The sequence below is a fragment of the Festucalex cinctus genome, chromosome 18 (assembly GCF_051991245.1).
Source record: "Festucalex cinctus isolate MCC-2025b chromosome 18, RoL_Fcin_1.0, whole genome shotgun sequence".
Taxonomy (NCBI): Eukaryota; Metazoa; Chordata; class Actinopteri; order Syngnathiformes; family Syngnathidae; genus Festucalex; species Festucalex cinctus.
The window spans coordinates 1387584-1414369 of NC_135428.1; the positions used below are offsets into that span (position 1 = coordinate 1387584).

Below are 26786 nucleotides of genomic sequence, written 5' to 3' on the forward strand. Positions count from 1 at the left end.
AAAAAATAAAATAGCTCGCCAAGTACGACCATTTTGACAGACATTAAAATACACTAAAAGCCCAAATTCACAAATAAGTGATAAGTCTACAATGAGAATTGAAATTGGAGCCAGACACTGATACCTAACTTTGTTCATATTCCCGATTCATGTAATATTCACAGAAAAACTCAAGATCCAGTCTTAAAATCTCATTCTGTTACGCTAATAAAACGTTTATTTTTTTTAATATTGACACCAGAATGGGTTGGAACATCCATCCATCCATCCATCCATCCACTTTCATTAAATTAACTTTGATCGCCGGGAGCTGCATGTGACACATGACCAAGACAAAAAAACAAAACAAAACAAAACATTCTCATCAATATATCTGATTGACAGATGATGGTGGCTGTTTGTCCTGTAAACTAAACATTCAGTTTGATGGCTGAAACAGTAGTTGAGGTCAAACAGATGTGGATTAGTCAGTGCCTGGGATTCAATAGAGGTAGTCTGGCACAAAGTTAAAAAAAACAACAACATGCAAATAAAATAAAAATGAAAGGTTTTTGTTGCAATCAGCTTTTTGGTTTTTATCTTAGTTTTAATTAAGTCCTCCGAGTAGTACTTCATTTAAAATTATTCAATTGTTTATGGTTTACCAGCAAAAAAACATAACGGGCCCATGGGCTGTAAATAAATCACTAATAGGACTGTTTGTCAGTGTCTTTAAAAAAAAAAAAAAAAAAAAAAATTCATTGGAGGGCTTTTGGGAATGTTTGCAGTTAAGAACACAAGCACTAACGACGGGGAAGCAATCAAACCCATCTACTCAATTGCCCTCCATGTGAAGACATGGCAGTCGCAGTTAAAAAAAAAAAAATTAAAAAATAAAAACTGGTCGACATTTACACAGCATCCTTTTGTGTTGTCATCTGTCCCAACTTTGCAAGAAGAATTTCAGCGAACGTACAAATCAGTCTGCGTAAAAAAATAAATTTTGTCTCCTTGCATTCTCCTTGAAAACCGCGCTCCGAAACAACAGCGCGTGCGATTTCATAACACGAACACTACTCAATGAGTCCTTCAAGTCCACGTCGGATTCCATCTCTTGAGCGCAGAAAGCCGAGTCAGTCATCCAGGCGGCTTTCGACATTTTCCGCCAAGCGGGGCAAAAACCGAGACGCTTTCTTGTTTTGTTTTGTTTTTTTTAGCACGATTGGGAAGTCGTAGCTTTATTTTAAAAATAAAAAAATAAAAAATAAAAATAAAAAGTTCCACCGGTTGCGAGGTTACTTCTTCCTGTTGTGCTGCCTCCGCGCTTGCAGCCTCTGCCGCGCACCGCTCGGCTTTGAGCCGGCCCCGATGGAGAAGGAAGGAGTCGCTGGGGAACCTGATTGGGGAAAAAAAGAAAACGCAAAACATGTATTAAGGGAGGTGTCCACAGAGAAAGAAACAAGGCAACTGGATTAGGGCTACACGATATACGGAAACAGATAAACATAATTGTTTTTTTTCCTAAGGAAAGAAGAGACTCATCTTTCTTTTGGTATGTTCCATGTAAAACATCTGCGATCAAAAGGGGGTTGCTTCAGTGAAAATGGCTGGGAGTGAATGAGTAAAACATTTTTTTTTTTTAATCCTTATTTGTAGGAGACAGTGTCTTAAAAAACAACAACAACGGTAGCACTGGTTTGAATTTCCTGCATTCATGACCTACCGAACTGAACAGCGTTGAAACCTTGTATCGGCGTTGCGGGACTCATTGGACCAGCGGCTGCGGCGGCGCTCTGACCGAAAGGTGTGGATGTGACTGTGGAAGAAATACACAAACCAGGAATGAGAAAAGAAATATTCTTGATTTGATGTGACATATTTAAAGTTACGCCTAAAAAAAAAAAAAAAAAAAAAAAAGGCAAATCAATTCAACTGAACATTAAACAATAATATACAAAATATTAAAACCAGTGTCTTCTTCACTGTTGAGTACTTCAGTGTATTTTTTTTTATATAAACAAATACAAATGTCTTCTTAAAAGAGACCACTCTGTCAACAAATTTGTGTCTTTCTTAAACACTTGTCATGCAAGATGTCAGTTACATAGTCAATTGTTTCATTTTATAAACGGTGGCAATTTTGTTGTATAACATTGCAAAGGTAAACAAATCAAATTACTTAAGTATTAAATCAATCTTAATATTCCTCAGAAATTGTGTGCTTCAAAGAGTCGAAACATAAAATGTTTTAAAATGTTAAAATTGAAGACGTATGCGAAAGTGAGGCAGTTGATGGACAGATAAAAATGTCTTCCCCAGGTCAAAATAAGATGAGTCTTATTCTTCGCCTGAAGACTTGCGTCCATTTCCCCGCCACTCCTATGAGGCACTCCCCCTAGTGGCTTGCCAAGGAAATGCTCAATAAGTCATGAACAATGGAGTGGCCGGAAACTACAAATATACAAATATAATACTTGTGTAATAATAATTATAATAATGATCATATATTATAATAATATAATTATCAGTAGACAAAGAATTGCAATTTTTCGCGATATCAATATATCATCACACTCCTATTGTCCTGTTCAGCAAAACGGGTGAACGCATCTGCCGCTGCGGTTCTCGTATCATTTCAAAACTCAAATCAATCGAACCAAATTGCAAGTTGGACACTAATCACTTACTGGCAGCCCCAAAGTTGAAGCTTCCCATCTGCGGTGCAGGATTATTGGCGACGGGCGCTCCGAACTGCGTTTGCGTAATGGCGGCGCCGAAGTTAAAGCCGCTAGACGCCGGCGGCGCCGGGCCCGAGGGGGTCTGCTGAGAAGCGGCGCCGCCGCCGAACATGAAGGACGGCGTGCTCTGAGTCTGGGCGGCCGGACCGAAGCCCGGCGCCGCCGGGGGCGCGGCGGTGCCGGCGAAATTGAAGGCGGTCGAGCCGGCCCCGAACGCCGGTTTGGTTGGCGTCACAAAGCTGGACGGCGCCGTGGCGGCGGCGCTCGCTCCGCCGAAGTTGAAAGGCATCGTCGGCGCGGGGTTGGACGCGGGTGCTGTTGACGCTACGCTGCCTCCGAAGGTGAACGGTTTGGGCGCGGCGGCCGTGGAGGAGGTGAAGGTGGATTGCGGGGCTTGAAATGACGGCTTTCCGAAGGTGAACGTGGACTGGGCGGTGGTGGCGGAGGCGTTGGCGGTGGTGGCTGTGGCTGCGGCGGCGGTGTTGGCAGCCATTGCAAATCCTCCAAACGAAGCCGTCGTCGTGTTCTGACCAACTGCCGTCTGACCAAAGGCAAACACCTTCTGGCCGGCAATTTGAGAGGTCGGCTGCGAGGCTCCAAACGTGAAGGCGTTAGCGGAGGTTGCGGCGGGGGCGGAGCTAGCGGTTGTGGTCGCTATGGCTCCAAACTGAAATCCCGCAGCGGGAGCTGGCGCCGAGGTGGTCGTCGCGCTGGTTGAGGGTGGCGCCGACCAGGTTCCGAAGATGGACTTGACGGGCGGCTGGGCTGCGGCGGCGGCGGTGCTGGTGGTGGAGCCGGTGGTGGCTGCGGAGGTCAATCCAGGGAAGAGCGGCGAGGCAATGCCGCCAAATATCGAAGAAGTGACAGAAACCGTCGCGGTGGAAGCTGTGTACGGCGGCGGCGGCGGAAAGCCGGCCCCTGCGCCACTCAAAACCGTTGCAGATGTTGCGGCGGAGGTTGCGGAAGGTGGCGGGGCGGAGCTACTTCCAAATATGGGTTTGAAGTTTTGGACAGGGGGTTTGACGTCCGGCGAGGTTGCGGTTGATGTCGCGGGGGCGGCGGCGGCGAGAGCAAAGATGGGCGCGAACCCCGAGGCCAGCAGAGGATTGGAGTGGCTGAGCGTTGCCGTGGTAACAGGGGCGGGGTTCGAAGCCGAAGGCGCGCCGGGGACGGCGATCCGGCCGGGGGTCGCGAACAGACCGGCCGCGGGGAGCGACGCGGCGCCGCCGGCGGGCTTGGAAGCCTGAGCCAAGACTTGAGAGAAGGCGGAGGGCTGGTCCATGCCGGTGAAAGCGGGAAGCGGCTTCAGGGCGCCCGTTTTGTCGGGCGGCGTCAGGCTCGAGACGCTCGGCGGCGCCAGCGAGGTCAATGCAGACACTGCGGACGTTTATGAGCAGAAAACGACAAAATAAGAGGCAGCGAACACACCGAAAGAGAAGATGGGGGCGGTCCTACCTGTGGTGGTGATGGCGGCGGAGGCGGAGCTCACAGGACTCTTCATCTTCAGAGCCTCCAGGAGTGGGTTCGAAACCGCAGGGGGTGGCTTGAGATCCAGATTGACATCCGGGGCGGCGGTGCTGGAGGTTTTCGGCAGCGGGGCAGCCAGGAGGCTACTGAGGGTGAGGCTGCTGGAGGCCGCACTGGTGCTCGTCGGGGCTAAGGTGGTCGACGAGGCGGGCGGAGTGGAGGTCGATGGCGGGGTGGACTTGTCGGGTTCGGGAACTACATGAGGACAATGGAACAGGCTCAGGCATCAAGATGAGGTTCAAAAGGGTCATTGCGATGATTGTTCAAGTGGCAAAATTACGATTTCTTTTTCTTTTCCTTTTGTTCATAATTCATTCGCTCTCAGCCATTTTCACTTCGCTCCCGGCTGTTTTGCTGGATTTTGACTGGTTTTGCAAGACCTACAGATTATTGTGTTCTTTTACCATAAAAACATGGAATCTACCAAAAGAAAGATTAGTCTCTTCTTTCATCAGAAAAAAAAAAAAAAAAGTATATTTATGTTTCCGTTTTGCAGCAATTAGCATTAGAATATATCTCCGTTTCATATTATTCATAAATCTATTAGAATTGTGGGGAAACGGCTTGTTTTCAACATGGCCCTGGTTGATATACGCTGCTGCCACATGCTGGCCGTTTTTGTCATTACTAGCATTTTCTCACCCGTTATGCTATACAGTCTTCCCTCGCTATAACGCGGTTCACTTTTCGCGGTCTCGCTGTATCGCGGATTTTTTTTTTAAGTGCAATTTTGCATATTTTTTTGCAGTTATATACCCATTTTATAAAATTTATGAAGTTTTGAACATTATCAATGTTTGAACAAGAGAGAAATGTGAGAACATGTAAATGCCTCAATGAGAAAAGTGTCTAAATTGTGTGGTAGGGGATTTTAGAGCCTTAAAACATTTATAAGAATTGTAAAACATAAAGCTAACTACTTCGCGGATTTCATTTATTGCGGGTATTTTTTGGAACTTAACCCCAGTGGAAAACGAGGGAACACTGTAGCATAAAAAAACAAGACTTTGGTACACTAAAAACATTTAAAATAGCACGTATTTATACGCTTTTTGGGAGCAAATGAGTGAAGTGGCGTAATTGGAATAAAACACATTGAAGCAGATAGGTGACAAACATTCAAAAAGGCCTGCTGCATTTCTAAACAAACAAAAAAAGCATAGACTATCAAATATGGTCTCAATAATAACCTTCCGTGTGTCCATCATTAAATGAATCAAATCAGCAGCATAACGTGGAGGTTAATTTAAATGTTTCAAAGTATCAAAACCTGATCTAGATGTCCAACAAGTCAACTCACCGGGTGTCTCCAGCATCTTCTGGATCTTTCTGATGCCTGCCGCCTTCTCTTCATCCAGATCCTGCACAGTGACGGTGTAGCCCAACTCAAGTGGCAGGGGCTACATAAGCACAGAGATGCATGGGTGAGAGGAGAGAAAGGGGGGGAAAAAAAAAAAAAAAAAAAAAACATCAGGATGCACGCATCGACATGCACATTGAAAATCTTTCCAGATCTTAAGACATGAACTCCGACTTACCAGAGAGATTTGCTCATTCCGTCTGAAGCACACCAGCTGGATCTTCCGTTTCCGCGTTCCGCCGCTACTGTTGGAATTTGTCGCGGTTGTGACCGGCACCTTGGCCACCGGAGTCTGTTTGGCTGCTAGCAAATAAAACAATGACTTACAAGACGGACACAATCAGCTTTTAACATGGACGACCCCCAGAAGAGACGGTCAACACATACACGTATCAGGCGCTTTGTCCGGCGCGGCCCTTTCCGATGGCACCGAGGACGCCGAGCTGGGAGAGAGACCGTCATCCACTCTGGTCAAAAGAAATGCGCCATTTACCATCTACGATAACGTTCACACAAACAGGGAGGCTGAAAAAAAAAAAAGAAAAAAAGGTGTGAACTCACCTGTGCCTCTTGGCGGCTGCGTCCGGTGTCTGCGAGCGAGACGAACCCGGGCTGGACAGTGAGCTTGGCGGCGATGGCTTCTTAAACTTTCAAATACAAACGTATGGTTAACAGTTTGGCACTTTGCAGCCACTTTAAAAAGGGATTGGTGACTCATTTAGCCATTTTTTTTGCAGCAACAAGTCACTATTTTGTCAGGTGCTTAGAGCTCAAGTAATCACAGCTCACCTGTTTTCTGCATTTAGTCATTTGATGTTGGCAAACTGAGCCATGATTGGTTGCTACATGGCAAAATGTGTTTTTAAAGTTTCTAATTATATAAGAAAAAGTAGACCAAATATGTCAAAATATGATGCTAAATGAGTCACGTATCACTTGAAGGCAGTTTGTAAATTTAAAATGTATAAATCCACAGTGCTTTACAGAGGCAAAGAAATAATTGTTAATAAATACATAAATTAATAATAATTAGGGGCATCCAAATCAGTACGGTAATTTGAAGTTAATTTAAAAGTTCCTTTAACGCCACTCATCTTTTTTTAAATTTTTTGGAACGCATGTACTGGGGGAATTTCGGTCGCAACGCCACAAACGCGTCAAAATTTTGCTGTATTAAATTTAATAATACATATATTTGTGGAAACTGGGGTCAAGCTGTACTTTACAATTTAAATTTTTTTTGCATAATTTCACGTTACTTCACGTTAAAGATTAGATAGCTCTTAAGTCATTCAAGCCCAAAAACGTGTAAAAAAACGTTTTTCATACTTTGTCATTCACTCCCAACATGTTTACACGTTTTTTTGTTATGTTTATGCAAGATCATACAGAAGGCTTTGATGCAGCTTCTGACATGAAGAGGTGGCTTAAAGCAATAGTGGTTATTAAAAACACAGCCAGCAGGTGTCAGCAGAGTATAAGAGATCAGCCAGGGCCATGTTGCAACAAGCTCTGCTTGTCAGCATTTTTACTAGGAATGTGAATATTGATGAAACCTAGCTATATTCTAATGCTAATGGAAGCAAAATAGAAACAGATACAAATGTACTTTTTTTTTCTTCCCTGACAAAAGAAGTCTAATCTTTCTTTTTGTAGGTTCCATGTTTTTATAGCAATTGAACACAATGTTCTGTGGGCCTTGCAAAATCTGTCAAAAGGGGGTTTCTTCAATGAAAATGGCTGGGCTTCAATTAGTTAATATGGGAAATAAATGCATTGAGCTGTCACAAACATCTTAAAAATATCACATTTGTTTTTAACTTTAATTAAAATTCATGACCTATTATGAAATTACTGTATCAATGAATAATAATAAAGGCTTCAGTCCAGATTTAAAACAATCAATTCTGGAAAAAAATATTCTCCAGCTGCAGTCCTAACCACAACACAGAAACATGTTTGGAATTTCCGTAACTACCCGCTTGAGGTCCACTGTCGAGCTGTAGGAGCTATGGATGGCGTTTCTCGTGTAACCTGGCGTCCCTCTGGCGGCGCGGGCTCCACTGCTCGAGCTGATGGAGGAGGTGCGGGACCTCTTGAACAAGTTCGACTCCTCCGCTCCTGAGATCATGCCCCGTTTTAGATTTCCTGGTCTGGATTAATAAAGGGTGCGATAGTAACAAGCAATCAACAAACAAAAAAGTGAACGTAAGATGTTTCAGACTCACTTAGGGTCCAGCAATGACGGCGCGCCGTTGGGCAAGAGGGGCTCCAAAGCCGAGCGAGAGCTTCCCTCGCTGTCGTTACGCCTGGGGAACAGATTCAAAGCACTCAGTGATCCAAAAAAAAAAGAAAAAAAAAGAATAATTTAGGATTATTTTGGTCCGAATCTCTTAGCGTCAAGATTGTTGACCTTCTCTTGCTGCTTTGCTCAGCAGTGAAGCTTGCGTCCGCATCGTCGACCTCTCGCTTGCGGCTCTCCTTCAACGCCCTGAGGACGCTCTCTCGGGAGCAGGGGTCCTCGGGGGCCTTGGGCACCGCGGCGCAACTCAGGTGCACCATACTAAAAAGACAGGAAGGGAACGCACATCCAAAGTCAGGAATCAGGAATATGACATTTTTGCATAGTTGCTCTCCATTCACCGTAAGAGTAAAATAACGTTGAATCAAACCTTGGGCTATTGTGGTCGGGACGAGCGATCTTGATAGTGACGGGACTCTGACCAGCCGGTGAATTGCGAGGCGTGAGGATGTTCTTCTTCCTGAAGGCGTCCCACCTGACGGGGGGCAGGACCCCCACCGAGGAAGTGCCCGGCTGCTGAAGTGGGTAGTGCCGCTGTGGGGTGATGGTGAAGTGTGCCATTGTGCCCGACGGCTCCCTGAAACAAAGGAAAACAATTGTCCACTCAACTGAAAATTCTTTATTTGTAAAAGTTTCATTTGTAATTTAAATTCTATGTAACGGGGTGACTGCCCTACGACAGCATATTAGGGCCACGTAGGTATTATAAACTAGCAAATTTGTCACTTTTTTTTCTCGTTGCGCGGCTGTTTGTGTCAAGTGTGGTGCCGGCAGAAAGGAAACGCGCATACATATATATACATATACATACACATACATATATATATACACATATATATATATATATACACATATATATATATATATATATATATATATATATATATATGTATATATATATATATATATACACATATATATATATATATATATATATATATATATATATATATATATATATATATTTCTACATGGCCCTAATACGCCGTCGTATTGTTCTGCCTTTTAGCAGAAATAAATAAGTTTTCTTTAAAATAAATTGCCGTTGATTTAACAGAAATGTAACGTATCAAAAGGTACTTAGCTGCCCTGCAAGGCGCCTGACATAAAATAAAATACAAAAATAATATCCGCACAAAATGCAGCAATAATTTGGGATTTATAACATCTTTACGGATAGTTACCTCTTTATGAATACTATATTATGATTATTTTAAGGGTGCTTTTGAATATAAACACAGCTCCCGGTGCTTATTTTGTCCTAAATTCAGCGTCCTAGTGGCACTTCTCGTATTGCTAGGTGTACCTAATGTAGTGTCCAGCGAGGGCAGTAGTTCATTGAAACAAACTAGAACTTACCCGGTAAATGACAACCTCCGGTTCGGGGTGCGGACGGCATGGTTGGGTCTGGATAACTTTTCCCGCAGTTGCTCCCGGGGGTTGTGGACCACTCTCGGCCTCCCAAAGTCGCCGGTCGGACTTTCCGGTCTGCCAATGTAGCTCCCCATAAGAAAGTCCCGGGGGCTAAAAAGAAACGTGTCGTTTGCTTTGTGCACCCCGCGATAGATGGCAGCGTCGGCAGGTCTTTGTCTGAAAGCCCCCAGCGACGAGCCGCCTGGCTGGCGTCTGCCGACGTCGACTTTGCTCTTCCTCCGCGACACCACCGACACGTCGCTCAGCCACCAGTCCCAAAAGCGACGTAGGTAGCCGGTCGGAGCGTTAATTCCAGCCCGAGGATTGAGGCCCGATCTGGCGGGAAGCGGCGTTCCGCGACGCAGGAGGGACGCGCCGCCGCAAAGCGCGAGAGTAACAACAACGTACACAAGAGAGGGGATGAAATAAAGGACGAGACTAGTTATGCCTAATGCAGAAAGAAGCGCAATTTTTTTCTCGCTAGGTGACATGGCGGCAGCGCGCCCATCATGCTGCTCTCCGCGACTACTGCTTGCTCTGCGCTGGATACCGGGCGTTTGGCTTTGACGTTTGGCTCAACAGCGCCACCCTTTGAAAGATGGTGGTATTTTACGAAGGTACAGTACAGCGCTCCCTCCACTGACCTGTATATATGACTGGATAGCCCCCCAAAAATACTACTACTACTACTAATAAACAAGTAGACGGTATGTGCTGCTTTGAAGAACCCGTTTTTCTTTTATCGCTTAGTTTCTTAGACCTCAATATTAGATTTGGCAGAGGCATCTATTGTTGAATTAAAGTCACGATTTTTTAATTTAAAAAAATACAAGTTTACTCCTGTACTAAACACCATTAAGCATATAATTACTATAATAATAATAATAATAATAATAATAATTTAATACATTTAAAACATCATAATTCATGCTGTTTCTACTGTACTGTCTCAAATGTTCTCCAATTTCGATACTATAAATGTATGGGATCGTATGCTGAGAAACGTTTCTTGGGAGGAGCAATATGGCGGCCTCGCGACCTTTTTCAAAAGCCTTGGCCTATCGGCTATCCAGTGGTTCCCTCACTATCTCGTGGTTCAGTTTTACTAAATGCAACAATTGTTTGTTGTTGTTTTTTTGTAACAAACACCCTTTTATTCATCTGACAGTTTTTGACTGCTGTTTTGGTTAGCAACAGAGTTCTAATGGGCTCAACAGTTAACTCTTTAATGGATGTTTGAACAATCATGACAATAATAGTTACAATCCTGGCAACATTCGGCACTCATCCGAGCGTTGCTTTGGTAGATGCTGCTGTTTTGGTGAGGAACAGCGCAATAATTACTACCTCTTTCCTAATGTAAAAAAGAAAAGAAAAAAAAAGGTGTTTATTGATCTTTAGTGGTTAACACACTCAGCACAATTGGAGCATGTTTGAGGACATATGAGAAAGGCATTAGGTACGCTTGCATAACCTGTTTGTTTTGTAGAAATGTTTGGAATATTTTGCCACTCTGGTGTAGCTACATGAGGTAGCCAAAATATTAGCAATAGTTCAGTTGCACAAAACGTAGTGTTCAACCTGACTTGTAGAAATCAGATAAAGCAAACTGAAGGAAAAAAAAGTTTCAGTCTTTCATTGGCGGTCACTTCTTCCTCCAAACCTTTATTTGATTTTGGCCATAGCCAGGGCTCGTCTCTCCGTGTTCTGGAATAACGCTCGGATGAAACCCTTCACCTCTGTGCTTGTGAACTCCAATGCCAGCGGCCCTTTACTGTCTGCCCACCTGAGGAGAGGAATCGCACGTTATCAGGAATTCATACCCGGCAATTTTTCTACAGCGCTGTGGATGTGAGGCAGCCATGTTAACCACCATGACCTCCAACCTCTCCATAATATAGCGACTGGAGTCCCGTACCTGTCGACGATCTCCTGGAGGTTGGCGCGCAGCAGGATGACCAGCTCCTTGAAGGTGCTCCACTTTTTCACGTAAAGTGGAACTTCCTCCTGATACTTCTTGTTCTGATGCTCGTGCGTCAGCGGTACGAAGACCAGCGGGCCCTCCTCGATGACCGTCTGGCAGAGAGTGTGCAGGTGCTCGCCGTCCTCCGAAGAGATGTCCTGGAACGCGGAATTCGTCCTCTCAATTCTCAAACGGTTTAAAACGAGGTCAGAATGTGGATTTCAAACGACATTTTTGCAACGGTATGCCTAAAATGTCGGATGCTATCGGCATAATGTTGGCAGGTATGCAAACATTTTAATTGACGTGACATCACTGCATTTATTTTTTAGGTTTCTACTTTATGTCAATGCCCCCAAAAATTTGTGACAATAATATGTTCTATGAAGCCCCACTTGGTTAATATTGCGTTATTGGAAACACGAGTTACCAATATCAGAAGGCGGCCATTTTGCCACTTGCCCTAGAGTGAAAATGACATCACAGTTTCTCAGGTAACAACCAATCACAGCTCAGCTTCAGAAACCAGTTGAGTTGTGATTGGTCGTTGCCTTAGCAACTGTGACGTCAACTTCAGTCGACAGCAAGTGGCAAAATGGCCGCCCACTGAGAGGGATAAAAATGGCTGGATTTTACTGCATAACTCATATTCCACAAATGTAATATTAACCTGAATGTCATGCTTAGAAATGTGGGGTCACATATAACATATTATTGTCAAGAAATGGTTTAAGGTTGACTTCCCCTTTAAGTTTTTTTTCTGAATTAAGGAAAACGATTTCCATCACTTGTAACTGGTGCGGTGCATCCAAGGTTTTACTTTATTTCATTTTTTTTTTTTAATCATTCAAACCCCAAAACGTATAAATACGTTTTTTAGTACATTGTCCTGCAGTCCCAAAAACGTATTTATACGTTATTTGATGCTTTTCTATACTAGAACATACAGAAGGCTTTGATACAGCTTCTGACATGAAGAGCTTGCTTAAAGCAATGGTAGTTATTACAAAAAAATGGCCAGCAGGTGGAAGCAGAGTATAAGAGCTCAGCCAGGGCAAACGCTAATTGCTGCAAAACGGAAACAGATACAAATGTGTTTTTTTTTCCTGATGAAAGAAAAAAAACTCTCTCTCTTTCTTTCGGCTGGGAGTGAATGAGATAATTGAACTTAACTGAGCTGGGATCAGCTGCAGTTGGTCGAAAATTCAACGGATGGAACGACAACTAACCTCCAGCATCATGATCTTGGCAATCATTTCCATGACGGCCGTGTTGAGGAGGTTGCCCATGGCTTTGCAGTAGACGCCGACGGGTAGTACGTCCCGCCACACCGTGCCCAGCTGCTTTAACTGATGGATGACCTGCAGACGACCAGGTGGACTCCGTGTCACTCAAAAAAGGCGAGAGAAAGACGAGAAGGCCCCGCCCACCCCGCCTCGCCACCCACCTGCCTCACGGCCTTGCTGGCGGCCGTGTAGTTGTCGGCGTCGTCCAGGTTGCAGAAGTTTTGCGCAGTCGAAAGTCGCTCCAGCAGCTCCGCTCGCTGGATGTTCAGCTGTGTAAGAAAGCACTGAGCGCCTGGATGGAGAACACAAACAGAAAAAAAAAAGGAGAGCAGCATTTTGAGCACATTCTCGTCCTCGTCTTTGTCGATAAAACAAGTGGCAGGTACAGGTGCAGCAGGGAAATAGTTTTTGAGTTTGAAAGCGCTCTTTAAATAAACTTGAGCTGAGTCTCCTTTAAAACAGCATTACCTAATTTCCTGAACGCTGGCACCATGTCAACAAAGGTGGCCACGCCCTGGCTGAGGGGCTGCGGCAGGTGGGGTCGAAAATGGTGGCCCAGCGTGAGGAGGTGGTGGGCCAGGTACATGCAATTGTTTTGCTGGATGGCGGCCAGGTGGGGAAACTTGAGAAGGTTCTCCCTGGAGGAAAACAAGGCAGCAAATATACGTTCTATTTTAGAAATGGAAATTATCTTTCGGCTAAATCTGGTGCAATGATTTCTTCATATCTTTTGATGTTTATTAATGTTTGTACACAAAAAAACACTATATAATATATCAACGAAGTATCGTGTTATATGAGGTGTGAAATGAATCAATCTTACTTGTGATATGTTGGCACAACATCGTAGAAGAGCTGGAAGATGTTTCGCACCGTGAAGAAAAGTTGAGAAGCGCTGTGGAGGGAAAAAAAAAAAAACTTGAACACTTTTTTGGTGATTTACACAAAACAATTTTGAACTACAAACAGATAACAAGCATGTTAGTATTATGCTATCATGCTAATGTAATGATAGCTTAGCATGCTAATATTAAGTTAGCATGTTAATGTTAATGCTAAGTTAACATACTAATGCTAATGCTAGCTTAGCATGCTAATGCTAGCTTAGCATGCAATGCTAAGTTAGCATGCTAATGCTACTGCTAGCTTAGCATGCTAATGCTAAGTTAGCATGCTAATGCAAATTCTTGCTTAGCATGCAGTGAATACGTCAATGTGATAACAACACCTTATCAGTCATAACTTAATACATAATAGTAACTTGTGCTTAACAGTAATCTGACTTGGTGGCTGAATAAGAGCAGAATGTTGTGACGTTTCGAACACCCACCATTGCGCGGAGCTTCCGACAGCCTCGCCCAGCGTGTTGAGAGCCAGCTCCATCAGCTGCTGCACCGACTCGCTGATGCGACACGCCGGAAGGCACATGCTCCACGCTGACAGCTGACTGGCGTTCTCCATGGTGGCGGCGGCGGCGGCGCTCGGGGCGTCCTGCTTCACCCGTGACAACGAGTCGGGAGCAGGAAGCTTGGGGAGACGCAGCTTGGAATCCGGTGTGATCTTCATGAAAAAAAAGTGAAATGTTGATTAGATTTCAAGTGAAATAAATAAACATAAATAAATAAATCATGTGTATCATGCACTATTTTAACTCATTCAAACCCAAAAATGTGTAAATACATTTTTTAATACTTTGCCCTTTACTCACAAAAACGTATTTATATGTCTTTTTAAGAGCATACAGAAGGCTTTGATGCAGCTTATGACATGAAGAGGTGGATTGAAGCAATGGAAGTTACAAAAAACGGCCAGCAGGTGGCTGCAGAGTATAAGAGATCAGCCAGTGCCATGTTGCAACAAGCTCTTTTTGACAATGTTTTCACCAGGAATGTGAATAATGATGAAACTTAGCTATATTCGAATGATAATTACTGCAAAACGGAAACAGATGAATATACTTTTTTTTCCTGATGAGATAAGAGACTATAATCTTTGTTTTGGTATATTCTGTGGGCCTTGCAAAATCAGTGAAAATCCAGCGAAACAGGCAGGAGCTTCAGTGAAAATGGCTGCGAGTGAATGTGTTCAATACCTCAATCATTTATTGCAAATTATTTTCCGAACCCCCCCTAGCAACAGTTCACAGAAGCCATTTTGAGAAATGCAGATCTCAAGCGTCAAATGTGTCGTACCTTGACGGTGTTGTGCATTTCGGACGTCATGAGTTTGCGCGCCGCCACGATGACGTCCTTGCACTTCTTGCTGGCAAAGTGGCAGTTGACGTCGAGGGCGTATTTGAGCAGGTCCGTAGACTCGCCCTGCAGAAAGTCCATCTCCTTCAGAGCCTTCTCAAACTCCCGCGTCTCCTTGATAACCTGTCGCAAATACGTTGCAGGTGGTGTGACCAGTTGCTAGCTTGCTAGCTCTTAAATGAAAAGGAGGACAGTGATTGTGCATACGGTGTTGTATTTTTCCAGTTGGCGGCTGTTGGTGGGGATGGAGTAGAGCAGGCACTCGTGGATGATGCATCGGGAAAGCTCCTCCCATATCAGCTCCCCCAAGATGGTCGACAGCTTTTTATCATCGATCGTCACATCTAGGGGGAGCATTCAGCACATTCAACTTGAAATGATCAGAGTGCATCAAATCAAACTGAATTGTTCCACATTAAAATATATCCAGATACGTATCAAATCATATGCACAACCCTAAATTTTCTCGCTGATCCGCATTTTTTATTTCGACGCGGCGGATGTCTAACGCTACACTGCGAGCCGCGCTAGGTCGTCCGCAGCGCGACTTACCTAGCAGGTTGGAGTGAAGCGTCTTGAGCACCAAGAGCACTTTGCTGTAGACCTGTGACGGAGTGGCGCGTTCTTCATGAGACATCTTCAGTTGCTGGAAAGTCAGGACGATCCCCTTTCCCTGCTTCTCCGACGCCTGCACCGACAGAGACGGGTGCAGCACCAGCGGCCTCAACATGTTCTTCAAAAGCACCTGACCTGGAACGTAAAACAGCTTTTATTGTCTTGTGCTTTCATTTATGTACATCACTTCAGCTGTGGCTGTTTTTTTGTTTGTTTTAAGTGCTTTAAAAAATAAAGTCAAGTTGAGTTGAATTTGCTGGATATATAGATTAACACTCGCTAGTAGCAATAGCATCTGATAACATACTTGGCTGCTCTAGGGTGGGGTTTCTACTTCCTGTTTGAGTTCCCATTGGCTTGATGGGGACTATGCCCAATTGACTGGCAGGAATCTTCTGTGACTGGGGTGCTAAAGATGGAGCAGTGAGGACAATATAAACCGCTACGTTGGCTTCTTATGCTAGCATGCTCAATGAGGGGGAAATAAAATAAAAATGTGCGTCAACCAAATTGGCGGTTCACATTTGAGGTATGCGGTATGCGTTTTCTCTCACTGAAGAGTTTGATCTTGTGCTGAAGGTCTCCCTGGATGGCCAACGCTTGCAGGACGCTGCACAGCACGGCGGGCGGTTCTGGTTCGCTGTCCTTTTCGGAAGGACGGCACAGGCACAGCTCCACCTTCAAGAAGGAGTCCACGCCTGCGGGGCCTGTTGGTACAAGTCACATCGACATTCTGCACCGTTTGTCCCGGTTCGGGTCAAAACGTTCACAAAATCGAGGTCATGCCCCTCACTGAAATGAACGTAAACCCCATTTACCCCTTTTTTTTTTTTAAGAGCATTGCACAGCTGTACGTGTCATTTCTTTCTCACCCTTTAAGGCGGGTAATTTCCAGATGACGAGGCGCTTCCACTCATCTCCCAGATGATACATCAGGTTTTCCCTCTGCACCGTCAACTCCGAGCTGAGCGCGCTAATCAGCGGAAGCTGCGTCGCCTTCCAGCCTTTGAGAGACTCCACGCTTGCCCTTGCCTGCGATAAACAAGAATGACTGACGAGCGATGTTGATTTGGGAATCTTGCGTTGCATCTCACTGGATTGTGCAAGTGTAGCTCAGAGAGTGCATTTAGTTACGCACCCTTTCCAGCTGGTTGGCAGCATCGGCGTACTTCTTCTCCTGAAGGGCTTTGTTGAATTCTTCCATTGCATTGTGAAACTAAGAGATGGAAACATGATTGATCCTTATTGTGGGCACAGAGCTGGTCCTTTTTCGATTGTGCTTGTTCTCATCGGGGTTGCATGCAAAATGGAGCCTATCCCAGCTGACTGAAAGGAAGGCGGGGTTACACCCTGGATTGGTTTCCACTGGATTAATCAATTAGTTTTCTTTAGTTACTAAAAAGTGAGTAGCCATTACATTTACCAGAAAGTGTTTTACGTGATGTGCATTAGCCCTTCCGATTACTCATTTGATTATTGTTGTTATTTACCAGTGATATGTTTTTGGATTCATGATAGGTGCCATGCTTGTTTTTATTCAATTATTTATTTTATTTATGACAAAAATGGAAATTATTTTATTTTAGTTTGTACTTTTGTTGTTTTAAATAAAGACATTTTGTTTTGAATATTGTTGAATTATCGCATGGGCCTTGACCGACCTTGACTAATTAACTTAAGAGTAATATTTTGGAATATTCAACTATAGTTTGCTGTGTGGTACAGTGTGCTGCATACATCTTTCAGGTGTGCAAGCATGGTGATGATGATCGTGTTTTTCTCCAGCTGCTGCTTCAACTTTGTATATTCAGCCACAGCCACATGGATATTTAGTTGAACCTGTTTTTTAAAAAACAAAAAACAAACAAACAGTGACAATTTCGTTACACTCTGGTTAACAGTGTTTTTCATTATTTTAACCCAATTTCATAGGTACCTCTGTCTCAATAAAGTTTTTCAGGGTGTCCATCTCTTTGGAGAGCTCGTCAACCTGCACCATGAGGTCCTCGGACGCCTGTAAACTCGGCAGGAAGTCACTATATCGCTTGTTTATCATGCCACATACTTCTTCCTGTAAAATGAAGAAAAAACAGTTTGCGATGATGGGATAAAATGTCAAAATCCGTAAGTCACAACATCAAAGTCCGATGAAACTCTTATATTTTAGTGTTGTGTTGAATAGCCAATCAAATTATCAAACACATCAAACTTTCAGCAACTTAGCATCACATTGGCTAATGCTAGGCTAGCGTGGTGTCTTACCTTCGTATCTTCTATCTTGCGCGACATTTTGCTGATTTTACTGGACAAGTCCTCTTTCTCCAGTTTGCCAGAACTGGCGAGGACTTCGGTGACAAACGAGGACATTCTGTCACTCAAGGTTATGAGGATAAAAAGATATTTCTTCTTGAGATTTATTTTTTATTTTTTTATTTTTATCAAAACTATGACAGCTCACCACAGCGCGCGCCAGGCGTTTTGATTGGCTCCGCAGCGAGTCGACGGTACAAGGCCCGCCCTTTCCGTTCCTCGTCCTTTCTCATTGGGTGGTATCGTGAAGTACTTCCGCTAAGAATTTACATTTGTTTCATATTCACGAAATTGTTTTTTGTTTTGTTTTTCACCTACTACCAATCGTATGATAACGAATGAAAAACGTTTTGGCACCCAAATTAATATTTATTATGATTAATCTGTTCCTATAATATCGTTCAATAGGTGGCGGTGTTGGTTCTAACCTTCAGTAAACAAAAGAAGAAGACTGTCTTTTCGTCTCTATGGAAACCATTCCGAGCAATGTGATTTTTTACCACCGTCGTTTATCATTTGTGCTCGGGCAATAAATTGTGTTGCATCGTTTTGGGAAGAAAACTTTGCTAGTTAGCTGACTTGCCTCGTTAAAATGTAGGAGTAATAACTTAGTTGTATCGCTTAGTACTCAGGAAAAGCGACTGCTAATGAAGAAAATAATAGATAGCATCGTGCTAATGCTGATGCTAATGTTTATTAGCCAGTAATACGTCATGTCAGACGAGGGTAACAGTGACACCGGAGAGGCTGTCTACCGGTCTCTAGATGCTATCAAAAACCTACGGATAAGGTTAGTATTTGTGTTCGCTTTATTTTCAGTATGAAAGTAGTGTGTGGCTCCTATTCGTATCAACAGCAGCATGCACTACTCACAAAAAGTTAGGGATACTGTTTAGAGTATGTCACATTCAACTCACCTCTAAATGTTATCATGCATTTTAGGTTAAAGTATTTATTATGTCAAATTATAGGGTGTCGATAAAGAGGGTGACCACCACAACGACTCTCTCTCTGCCACTCCCGCAACAAGTTATGTCCCAGCAGGATGGGGGAGCCATTGAACTGGTACCCCTCACTTCGCAAGCCCAGGCTGGTGAGAGAACTTTTACGGTGGCCACAGAATTCTTCTAGTCGTCAACGTCCTAACGTGTTGTTTTTGTCACCAGTTGATAACGAGGAGAACGTCGTCTTGGGCTGGCAGGAGAAGCTTTTCAGTCAGGTAAGACATCCTTTCACGATGACAACGACTCCGTGGTGTTTCTGACAAACGTGTTTATCCGCAGTATGAAATGGAGCTGTTCCAAAACGAGACGGCGTGTCAGAGCCCTCTGGACCGGCAGTACCACAAAGAGGTCACGGCTCTGACGAAGTCCAAGAGCCGGCAAAACCGCAGGATTTTTACCTACACGGATTATGATCGCTACACCAACTATCATCCGCTGCAGCAGCTGGTGGGTTGTCAAATATTATACTATCGAACCTTTGCAAAAAAAAAAAAAAAGAAATTTCAAGCAGTTTATTTCAACTACTGCTTGAGGTTTATGGTCAAAATAAACATTCGTGAGTTATTTACGTAAAAAGTCAGTATTTACTCATGCCTGTCAAATTCAGCTACTCGGGTACAAGACTGCTAAATTATCGCACAATAATTCACAAAATAGTTCATTCATGTTTTTGTTTGTTTTTTCCTGACCTTGAACGCAGCCTTGCAGTGATTTGCTTAACACAAACAAGACCAAACCCACCTTCCTGGCCGAAAGGATGGCCAGCGTGCGGCACCGAAGACAGGACAGACGGACCATGTGGGTGTGAACCGCCCGCTCTCATCCCTCCTCAAAGATGTTACTTCAGTGTGTGTAAACATGGTTTTGTTGTTTTCTGGCAGGGACTTCAGTTTCCCAAAGTCCAAGATCATCACCTGGGAGCCCAGCGATGAGTTCAAGAGGAACAGCCATGTGGTGAACAACGTCATGCAGACAATGCACGTTATCGGGGACCTGGGCCCTCCTGGAAAGTAAGACCAATCACAAACACACACTCACACATGCACACATTAATTTCTCATGTAATTCTCCAGCAAATAGAAGCAACTGAATGCAACTTTTACCTCAGTCGTGATTTACGTTCCCTTCATATTTTTTTTCTCAGGTTGGGTCAGAAGGAGAACGAATTTTTGCTGTTCACCGTGAAAACAGACGGCAACGGGACCGTCATCGTGAAACCCGACTTCAACAAGGACAGAGAGCCCTACAGGCAAGTTCGCAGAAGACATGTTCAGTGTATTATGTGGAATTCAATGTTCAAACCTGTTTTTCGTTCTGCTTGTTGCAGGATAGAAACCGATGGGTCCAATAAAGAAATTTGGCATCTCACCATTGAGAATATATCGGCAGTCATGAAATCCGAGGAGAAGGAAAGAGAGCAGCACTTATACAAAGATGTGAGTCCACTTTTTTTTTCCAGAATATGCCATGAGATTACTTAACATGACATTATGATATGGCTGTGTTTGAATTTGTAGCTGTCTGTGAGGAACAGGGAGTTCCCAAATAGCCTCGTCGGTCAGGACTTTGAAATGGTAAGTCATTTTAAATACGCTATATATGAGTATAAGCAGTTATAGATTTTTTTTTTTTTTTTTCCCCCCCGTGGAAGTCTGACCAACTATCCAAAAACAGCAGTTGTAAATATTGCATTGGGGGTATCAGTAAGGCACTGCCCCACCACATCCAGCAGATGGTGCTGTAGTAGAAAAAAGAACAACAACTTTTTCTTCCCAAGTAATGATTTATTTAATTCCTGTATTATAGCCACCATGAAAAGGAAAAAAACAACACACTATGAAATTAAATTCCTAATTTTAAAAGAGTAAAAAGTCCTTTGTTTTTTTTTTTATATTTTGCATACCTATTGTGCAATTAACTGAAATATTTATATCATTAAAGGTGTTTTTTTTTTTTACATATAAGGTTGTATTATTCAACTTCAACTTCAACTTCAACTTTATTCCAGACTCTAAGTCCAATACAAACGAATAACAAAATATACACCATCAAAAAACAATAAAAGAACAATAAAAAAACAATAAAAAACATTAAAAACCAATAAAAAACAATAAAAAACAGGGGGACTGTTATACAGTCATCAGGCAGTCATACCAATGTTTCCACATCCTAGACTGATACCGTACAGCACTACACTTAATATCAGTCAAAGACAGCACAACTTCATTCATAGTCCTATTCAAGCGACAAATAAAACTGTATACAAGCTTTCGCAAAGTAGCTTGTAATCCGTTTATTCTAGCTGTAACAAACAGCTCACTTGCTCTAGTCCATCTTGGTCTCCTAAGGAGCACCCGCAAAGCGTCATTGTAGGCCACCTGCAGCCTTTGCAAACTTCCTTTCTTGTAGTTTGACCACAGGTGAGCTGTGTACAGCGGTGTACAGTATGATTTAAACAATTCGATCTTCACCTTGTCCGTACAGAAACCAAACCTGCGAGCCAGAGTGTTTGCTTGTGCGTATAATGTCCTACATTGCCTATACATGTCATCATCATCAGACAGATCTTCTGTGAATATATGTCCCAGATACTTTATTTTATTCCTCACATGAAGCACAATATTGGACAGATAAAAAGCAGGAAATGTCAGACCTTTGTCTTCACTCGTTCTACATATCATAATCATACTTTTATCTGCATTATACTTGATGTCATGCTCCAAACCATAACTAGCACAGGTGTTGAGCAATTGTTGTAAACCAGCAGTACTCGGGCTGAAAACCACCAAATCATCTGCATACATCAGATGATTTAGCAGCAAATCACCACTATAACAGCCAGTATTGCATGCCTTCAGCCTTACTGACAGCTCATCCAAATATAGGTTAAAAAGAACTGGGGATAATACCCCCCCTTGTCTAACCCCATTTGTAGCGCGAAATGGTAAGGAGACACTGTTCCCCCATTTAATTCTCATCGTCTGCTGAGCATACCAATAGGTTAAAATTCGAACAATATAATTTGGCACACCCCTCTGTATCAACTTCATAAACAGCTTCCTGTGATTTACCCTGTCGAAGGCCTTGGATGCATCCAAAAAGCACATAAAAATGGATGAATTCTGAGCTTTATATTTACTAATAATTTCTTTAAGAGCATAGATACACATATCTGTACCTAAATTTGCTTTATAACCGAACTGGCTGTCTGAGGATGTAACAATTTTTAAGATTTTATCCAGCAATATTGCTTCAAGAACTTTCGACACAGTACTGGCCAAAGCAATTGGTCTATAGTTATCTGAACTACCAATCTTCCCAGCTTTATCTTTAATAACAGGAACTAATAGCACAGTTAGCATGGAGTCAGGCAAAAACCCATGAACAAAAAAAGCTGTGAAACAAATGGAGATCAGGGGAAGTAACCTCGCACTTGCAAACTTTAAGTGCTCAGCTGAGATGCCATCCAAACCAATAGCTTTATTATTTGACAAATTGGAGATAGCTTTCAGTACTTCATGACCAAGGATTGTATCTGAGCTGTCAACTTCATTCACACAGTAAGTGTTACTCTGTACACAATTAAATAACCTACTATAATGTTGCCGCCATAACTCCAAGATATTATCTGTTCCAGTTTTACCATCAACAGCACATGGTAGAGAATTTTTTGTTTTCATGGCCCTAACCTGCTTCCAAAATTCATATGTGTTGTTACACTGCAGTTTCCTGGCCATAGAATCAGCTCTCATTGCCTGCTCATTTTTTACAATGAAGCGTAGTGCATATTTATATTGTGCATTAGTGACCCTCTTATACTCATAAATTGGACCACATCTTGGCCTTCCAGCCAGCATCCACTCTCTAGAAGCATCACGTGCCTTTGCATAGAATTCTGCCACATGAGCATTCCATCCCGGTTTTACTTTCTTTTTAAATTTAGGCTTTTGAAAACATTTACTTGACCTAATCAATGAATCCATTATATCCTCATACATAGAAGAAATAGCTAATATATGATCATCATGATTATTGTGTGGAATGTTGAATGAATGTTAAATGAATTCTTGTCAAATTACATTTTGGATAGGTATTATAATTAATAAAATATTCAGTATTTCAGCACATCAACCGATCATTATCACTATCAGGTCTTTGAAACAATTGTTGAAAAAAAAAATGTGTGTTAGTTGGTAATTGTGGGTTTTTGCATTTAATTTTGTATGAAATTATGTGTGCGGATTTTGAATTCCATTCATTCACCGCTAAAATATGATTTTATTTTATTTTTTAGCTTGAGAAAAATATACACCAGTTATTGTGGGAATGCTGAAGTATTCCCACATATGTTCTTGTGATTTTTATTCTCCATACTTTTTTGCCATGTCACAACTCCCACATAATACTTCTTATTTACACTGTTGAAATTTGAACTTGCTTCAAAAATTGGTTGGTAAAGTGCATTATCCGGTAACCAGGAGTTCATCGTTTCATAATTTATCTCTCAATTTACTTCATAAGCATTCCACATGCATTCAAATGTTAGCATTCAGCTATTAGCATTCAGCTTTCAGCATTCCCACACAATTTCTCCAGAAATTGCACTTAGTGTAGTTGTGGGAATGCTGAAGCATTTCCAAATGTTATTGTGATTTTTTTTTTTTATTCTGCACACTTTTTTGCCATGTAACAACTTCCAGATAATGCACTGTTTTACACTGATTTAAACTGTTCAAATTTCAACTTGCTTCAAAAATTCACACCTCCCGGGGTATATATCGTCTGATTCCACATTACGTACAGTGTTTGCACAATTTAACGTTAAAAATCAACTTTTCCCCATTCATTTTCAATGGGATAGACATTGAACTTTGAACCAGGAGGTCATCATTTCATAATTTATCTCTCAATTTACTTCATAAGCATTCCACAATCCACATGCATTCAAATTTTAGCATTCGGCCTTCAGCATTCCCACGCAATTTCTCCAGAAATTGCACATCGTCTAGTTTTTAATAATGTTTTCTTGTAGCCTCCTGCAGGTGTTCTGCGCTACGTAATGAACGGAGAGATCGGTAAGGAAAGGCTCAGCTCATTTGTCGATTTTCTGACATGTTTACATTGAAATTAAAGTCTGTCTTGTCTTGTCCAGTGTCCGCCACGGGCTTTGAGTATGATAATTTATATGTCCACTTCATAATGGAGCTGCCAAACAGTAAGTTAAGTTGTTACGCTGACGTCTTGACAGCAGCACGAGGTTTTGAATCGACGTCGTCTATGTCCTGTGAACTAGATTGGTCCAGCTTGCCAACGCAGTCCCACTCTGGAGTCACTCACACCTCTCGGACCAAATCATTAGGGAAGGTACGTACGGTACTTTAACAAGATTAGTAGACAAATTCCAGCACAGCGCAGACGCTAACATTGTGTTGAATTGTGCCAACAGGACAACGTGGCCTACTTCTGCTACCCTTTCACCTTCGAAGCTTTTTACATGATTGAGAAAGAGAGCGAGGGTTAGTGTCGGGATATATTTGAGCGCATGATGAGGCAACTCCATGATGGGGCATTTCCTGTCGTTGCAGAATCGGGTCCCCAGTGGCCGGTGTTGTATTTCAACGTTCTCTCGCTGGACTCGTGGCAGCGATATCGAACTGAAGGCTATGGATACCTGCTCTTTCCCTCCACACCTGGTATGTTAATAATAGGATGTCAAATGTGTGTGTGTGTGTGGGGGGGGGAATGATAGATGTTGTGAAGTGTGCTGCTGCCATCTAGTGGTTGTGCTGTGAAGCACATTCTTATCAGAAATTTTGCTCTCATCTCAAATCAAAAACAAGGTTCAAGTGAATCTAAAAAAAAAAAATCTTGTACATCAAGACACTTGTATCTCAAAGTTCCACTGTGTTTATATTAACTCATTCAAACCCAATAACATATAAATATGTTTTTAACGCTTTGTCCTGCACTACCAAAAACGTATTTTTACGTTTTTTAAATGTCTTTTTACGATAGTGATTACAGAAGACTTTAATACAGCTACTGACAAGAAGAGGCTGTGTAAAACAATGGTAGTTATGACAAAAAACAGCCAGCAGGTGGCAGCAGAGTATAAGAGATCTACCAGGGCTGTTTTCAACAGGTGTGTGAATATTGATGAAACGTAGCTGTGTTGTAATGCTAATTACTGCAAAACGGAAACAGATACAAATATACATTTGTTCCTGATGAAAGAAGAGACTCTAATCTTTCTTTTGGTAGGTTCCACGTTTTTATAGCAATAGAACAGAATATTCTGTTGACCTTGCAAAATCAGTCCGAATCCAGTAAAACAGTCGGGAGTTTCTTCACTGAAAATGGCTGCCAGTCAATGGGTTTATATAATGTCCCTTAAATTTAGGCATCGCTGCACGACTGTTCACTCTGCAAAAACTGACGTGTATGCTACATTCAAGTTTGTACAGTCAGCTCAATCGGAGATGCGTAATATTGGTGATAACATAAACGCGCGTGTGCTCCGCAGGTAAACACACGCTGACGTGTCACACGTGGAGACCCCTTCAGACAGGCACGGTCTCGGCCCTGAGGCGCTTCTTCATCGGAGGCTCGCCAGAACTGGAGGACCTCAGCTATGTGAGGATACCAGGACATTTTAAGGTAAGGCCAAAAATGATAAATCTACTTATGCATATTGCGATACGAGTTTGTTTTCTTTTATGACTGTAGGGAGAGAGACTAAGTCGCTTTGGATTTTGTACCCAAACTTCAGGAAGTGTGACTTTTATTCTTCACTGCATTCAGCAGTCCAGGTAAATTCTTTTAGTTTACAGTATTCTGAAAAACATTTTGATTTATGAGTTTGCTATTTTAAATCCTCGAGGACATTTGTGGATTCCACGAGAGAGAGGAGAAGGAGGCAGAACGCTTTTGACCAGGCCCAGGGATTTGATCATCATGATACTCTTTTACACACCATGGGTAAGCAAGAGTAAAGTGGAAAAAATGTATTATGATCACAAAGTAATACTAAAATATGCAACATTTTGATGACGATGCTATCTGATTCCACCAGAGGCGTTTCAACGGGCCAGAAGAAAAATGCAAGAAGTTCGAGAAAGTCTTCCCATAGACTTCATCGCCTCTCAAATTCAAATATGATCTGCTGAGGAATGGATATTGTTTGCCATTTGCGAAATAATATAAGGCTGTGATGTTTAACTCATTCACTGCCTTTGACAAGTATACTTGTCAATTGTATTTTTTAGAGCGGTGCTAAATGGGGGCGAATCTGAGCATGCTCCACTGTAAATATCAAACTTGGAAACAACTTTACTGATGCCCAACCACCGGTAGATGACATCATTGCCCCATTTTATAGGAAATAAACACAGTTTCAGAGTCCATGGGAGAAATGGCTGTATTTTGGCAAACCTACATTTTTCTGCTGTCAATTATAAAAGAACGGGACGGGACAAAAAGTAGGGAGTCTATTCTGTTATTTGGTAGATTCGGTTTATATATAATTATTGAATGTAATATCACGTGAGTATTGGAAATATAAAAATTTTCTATAATGACTGGCAGTGAATGAGTTTTAACAGAGGAAGTCATACGCTATAGTACTGTATTTGCTGTAAAGTTACATTTTTGAATAGATATGTTTTTTTCTGTGCCAAATCTGACAAAATATGCTAAAAACATTTCATTGTATATTGGTTTTAATTTCATTTTGTACTCATCCTTACATTTAAATGGTACAACTCACAAATGATTGTTTATTCAGAATAAGTGAAAAATTATGGAACTTTTAAATGACCTTTTTTTTATTATTATTAATAAAGGTATTTTCTATTCCATTTGATAGGTTGTTGGAATGGTAGAATATGTTAACAGTATTTATAGTATAGACTTCGACTTTATTAATTTAACAGTAGGAAATATACCTTTACATTAATGAACAAAACATCAGGCCTTTCGTCCATGTGGTGCATTCAGAAATCGTAGGAAAATAGCAATGCTGAAACATCATACCTTTCA

At 42.3% G+C, this 26786-nt stretch overlaps 3 protein-coding genes and 1 long non-coding RNA gene across 10 annotated transcripts; 2 read left to right on the forward strand and 2 right to left on the reverse strand.

Moving 5' to 3' along the window:
• Positions 1-189: 189 nt before the first annotated feature.
• pom121 (POM121 transmembrane nucleoporin) lies at positions 190-9891 on the reverse strand. Of its 4 annotated transcripts, none has more exons than XM_077504061.1 (13): positions 9266-9891; positions 8277-8483; positions 8018-8167; positions 7833-7913; positions 7583-7757; positions 6166-6251; positions 5992-6047; positions 5783-5904; positions 5545-5644; positions 4173-4439; positions 2667-4094; positions 1703-1795; positions 190-1375 (listed from the first exon to the last, which is right to left on the reverse strand). In XM_077504061.1, exons 1-13 carry the CDS (start codon positions 9808-9810, stop codon positions 1275-1277), a joined length of 3411 nt encoding a protein of 1136 aa, XP_077360187.1. In that variant the 5' UTR covers positions 9811-9891; the 3' UTR covers positions 190-1274. The 4 variants fall into 4 exon arrangements, with proteins under 4 accessions (XP_077360187.1, XP_077360186.1, XP_077360185.1 ...); XM_077504060.1 differs by having other exon boundaries at positions 5783-5907; XM_077504059.1 differs by having other exon boundaries at positions 5992-6071.
• Positions 9892-10524: 633 nt separating this feature from the next.
• Positions 10525-17927, reverse strand: zw10 (zw10 kinetochore protein). Its single transcript, XM_077504065.1, has 16 exons — positions 17698-17927; positions 17372-17506; positions 17173-17274; positions 16574-16651; positions 16308-16467; positions 15990-16142; positions 15373-15570; positions 15028-15164; positions 14761-14943; positions 13899-14128; positions 13392-13463; positions 13037-13206; positions 12730-12860; positions 12512-12643; positions 11238-11440; positions 10525-11105 (listed from the first exon to the last, which is right to left on the reverse strand). Exons 1-16 carry the CDS (start codon positions 17800-17802, stop codon positions 10985-10987), a joined length of 2310 nt encoding a protein of 769 aa, XP_077360191.1. The 5' UTR covers positions 17803-17927; the 3' UTR covers positions 10525-10984.
• On the forward strand, positions 10798-14194 carry LOC144005769 (uncharacterized). Its single transcript, XR_013279645.1, has 2 exons — positions 10798-11566; positions 13843-14194. It is a non-coding gene; the product is annotated as an uncharacterized LOC144005769 (long non-coding RNA).
• On the forward strand, positions 17419-26778 carry mks1 (MKS transition zone complex subunit 1). Of its 4 annotated transcripts, XR_013279644.1 has the most exons (19): positions 18165-18535; positions 18717-18838; positions 18912-18964; positions 19029-19196; positions 19450-19547; positions 19631-19759; positions 19894-19998; positions 20077-20185; positions 20267-20323; positions 23782-23824; positions 23902-23964; positions 24043-24113; positions 24196-24265; positions 24335-24442; positions 25273-25406; positions 25476-25558; positions 25630-25727; positions 25822-25961; positions 26342-26778. XR_013279644.1 is itself a non-coding variant. In XM_077504076.1 (18 exons), the coding sequence occupies exons 2-18, from the start codon at positions 18778-18780 to the stop codon at positions 25905-25907; spliced, it is 1536 nt and encodes a 511-aa protein (XP_077360202.1). In that variant the 5' UTR covers positions 17419-17559; positions 18717-18777; the 3' UTR covers positions 25908-26778. The 4 variants fall into 4 exon arrangements, 3 of the variants coding, with proteins under 3 accessions (XP_077360202.1, XP_077360200.1, XP_077360199.1); XM_077504076.1 differs by lacking the exon at positions 18165-18535 and adding an exon at positions 17419-17559 and having other exon boundaries at positions 25822-26778; XM_077504073.1 differs by having other exon boundaries at positions 25822-26778.
• Positions 26779-26786: the final 8 nt, after the last annotated feature.

Bases quoted from the DNA above. Each gene is read 5' to 3' on its own strand.
- pom121 (XM_077504058.1), bottom strand. From the start codon at position 9,810: ATGTCACCTAGCGAGAAAAAAATTGCGCTTCTTTCTGCATTAGGCATA. The intron at 7,758-7,832 runs GTGAGTCTGAAA...TTATTAATCCAG, and splicing joins CCGTCATTGCTGGACCCTAA to ACCAGGAAATCTAAAACGGG. The intron at 5,908-5,991 runs GTATGTGTTGAC...TTTATTTGCTAG, and splicing joins GGACAAAGCGCCTGATACGT to CAGCCAAACAGACTCCGGTG.
- mks1 (XM_077504073.1), top strand. From the start codon at position 18,459: ATGTCAGACGAGGGTAACAGTGACACCGGAGAGGCTGTCTACCGGTCT. The intron at 20,186-20,266 runs GTGAGTCCACTT...TTGAATTTGTAG, and splicing joins AGCAGCACTTATACAAAGAT to CTGTCTGTGAGGAACAGGGA. The intron at 23,825-23,901 runs GTAAGGAAAGGC...TGTCTTGTCCAG, and splicing joins CGTAATGAACGGAGAGATCG to TGTCCGCCACGGGCTTTGAG.
- zw10 (XM_077504065.1), bottom strand. From the start codon at position 17,802: ATGTCCTCGTTTGTCACCGAAGTCCTCGCCAGTTCTGGCAAACTGGAG. The intron at 16,143-16,307 runs GTGAGAAAGAAA...TTGTACCAACAG, and splicing joins GAAATTACCCGCCTTAAAGG to GCCCCGCAGGCGTGGACTCC. The intron at 11,106-11,237 runs GTACGGGACTCC...TCCTCTCCTCAG, and splicing joins CTCCAGGAGATCGTCGACAG to GTGGGCAGACAGTAAAGGGC.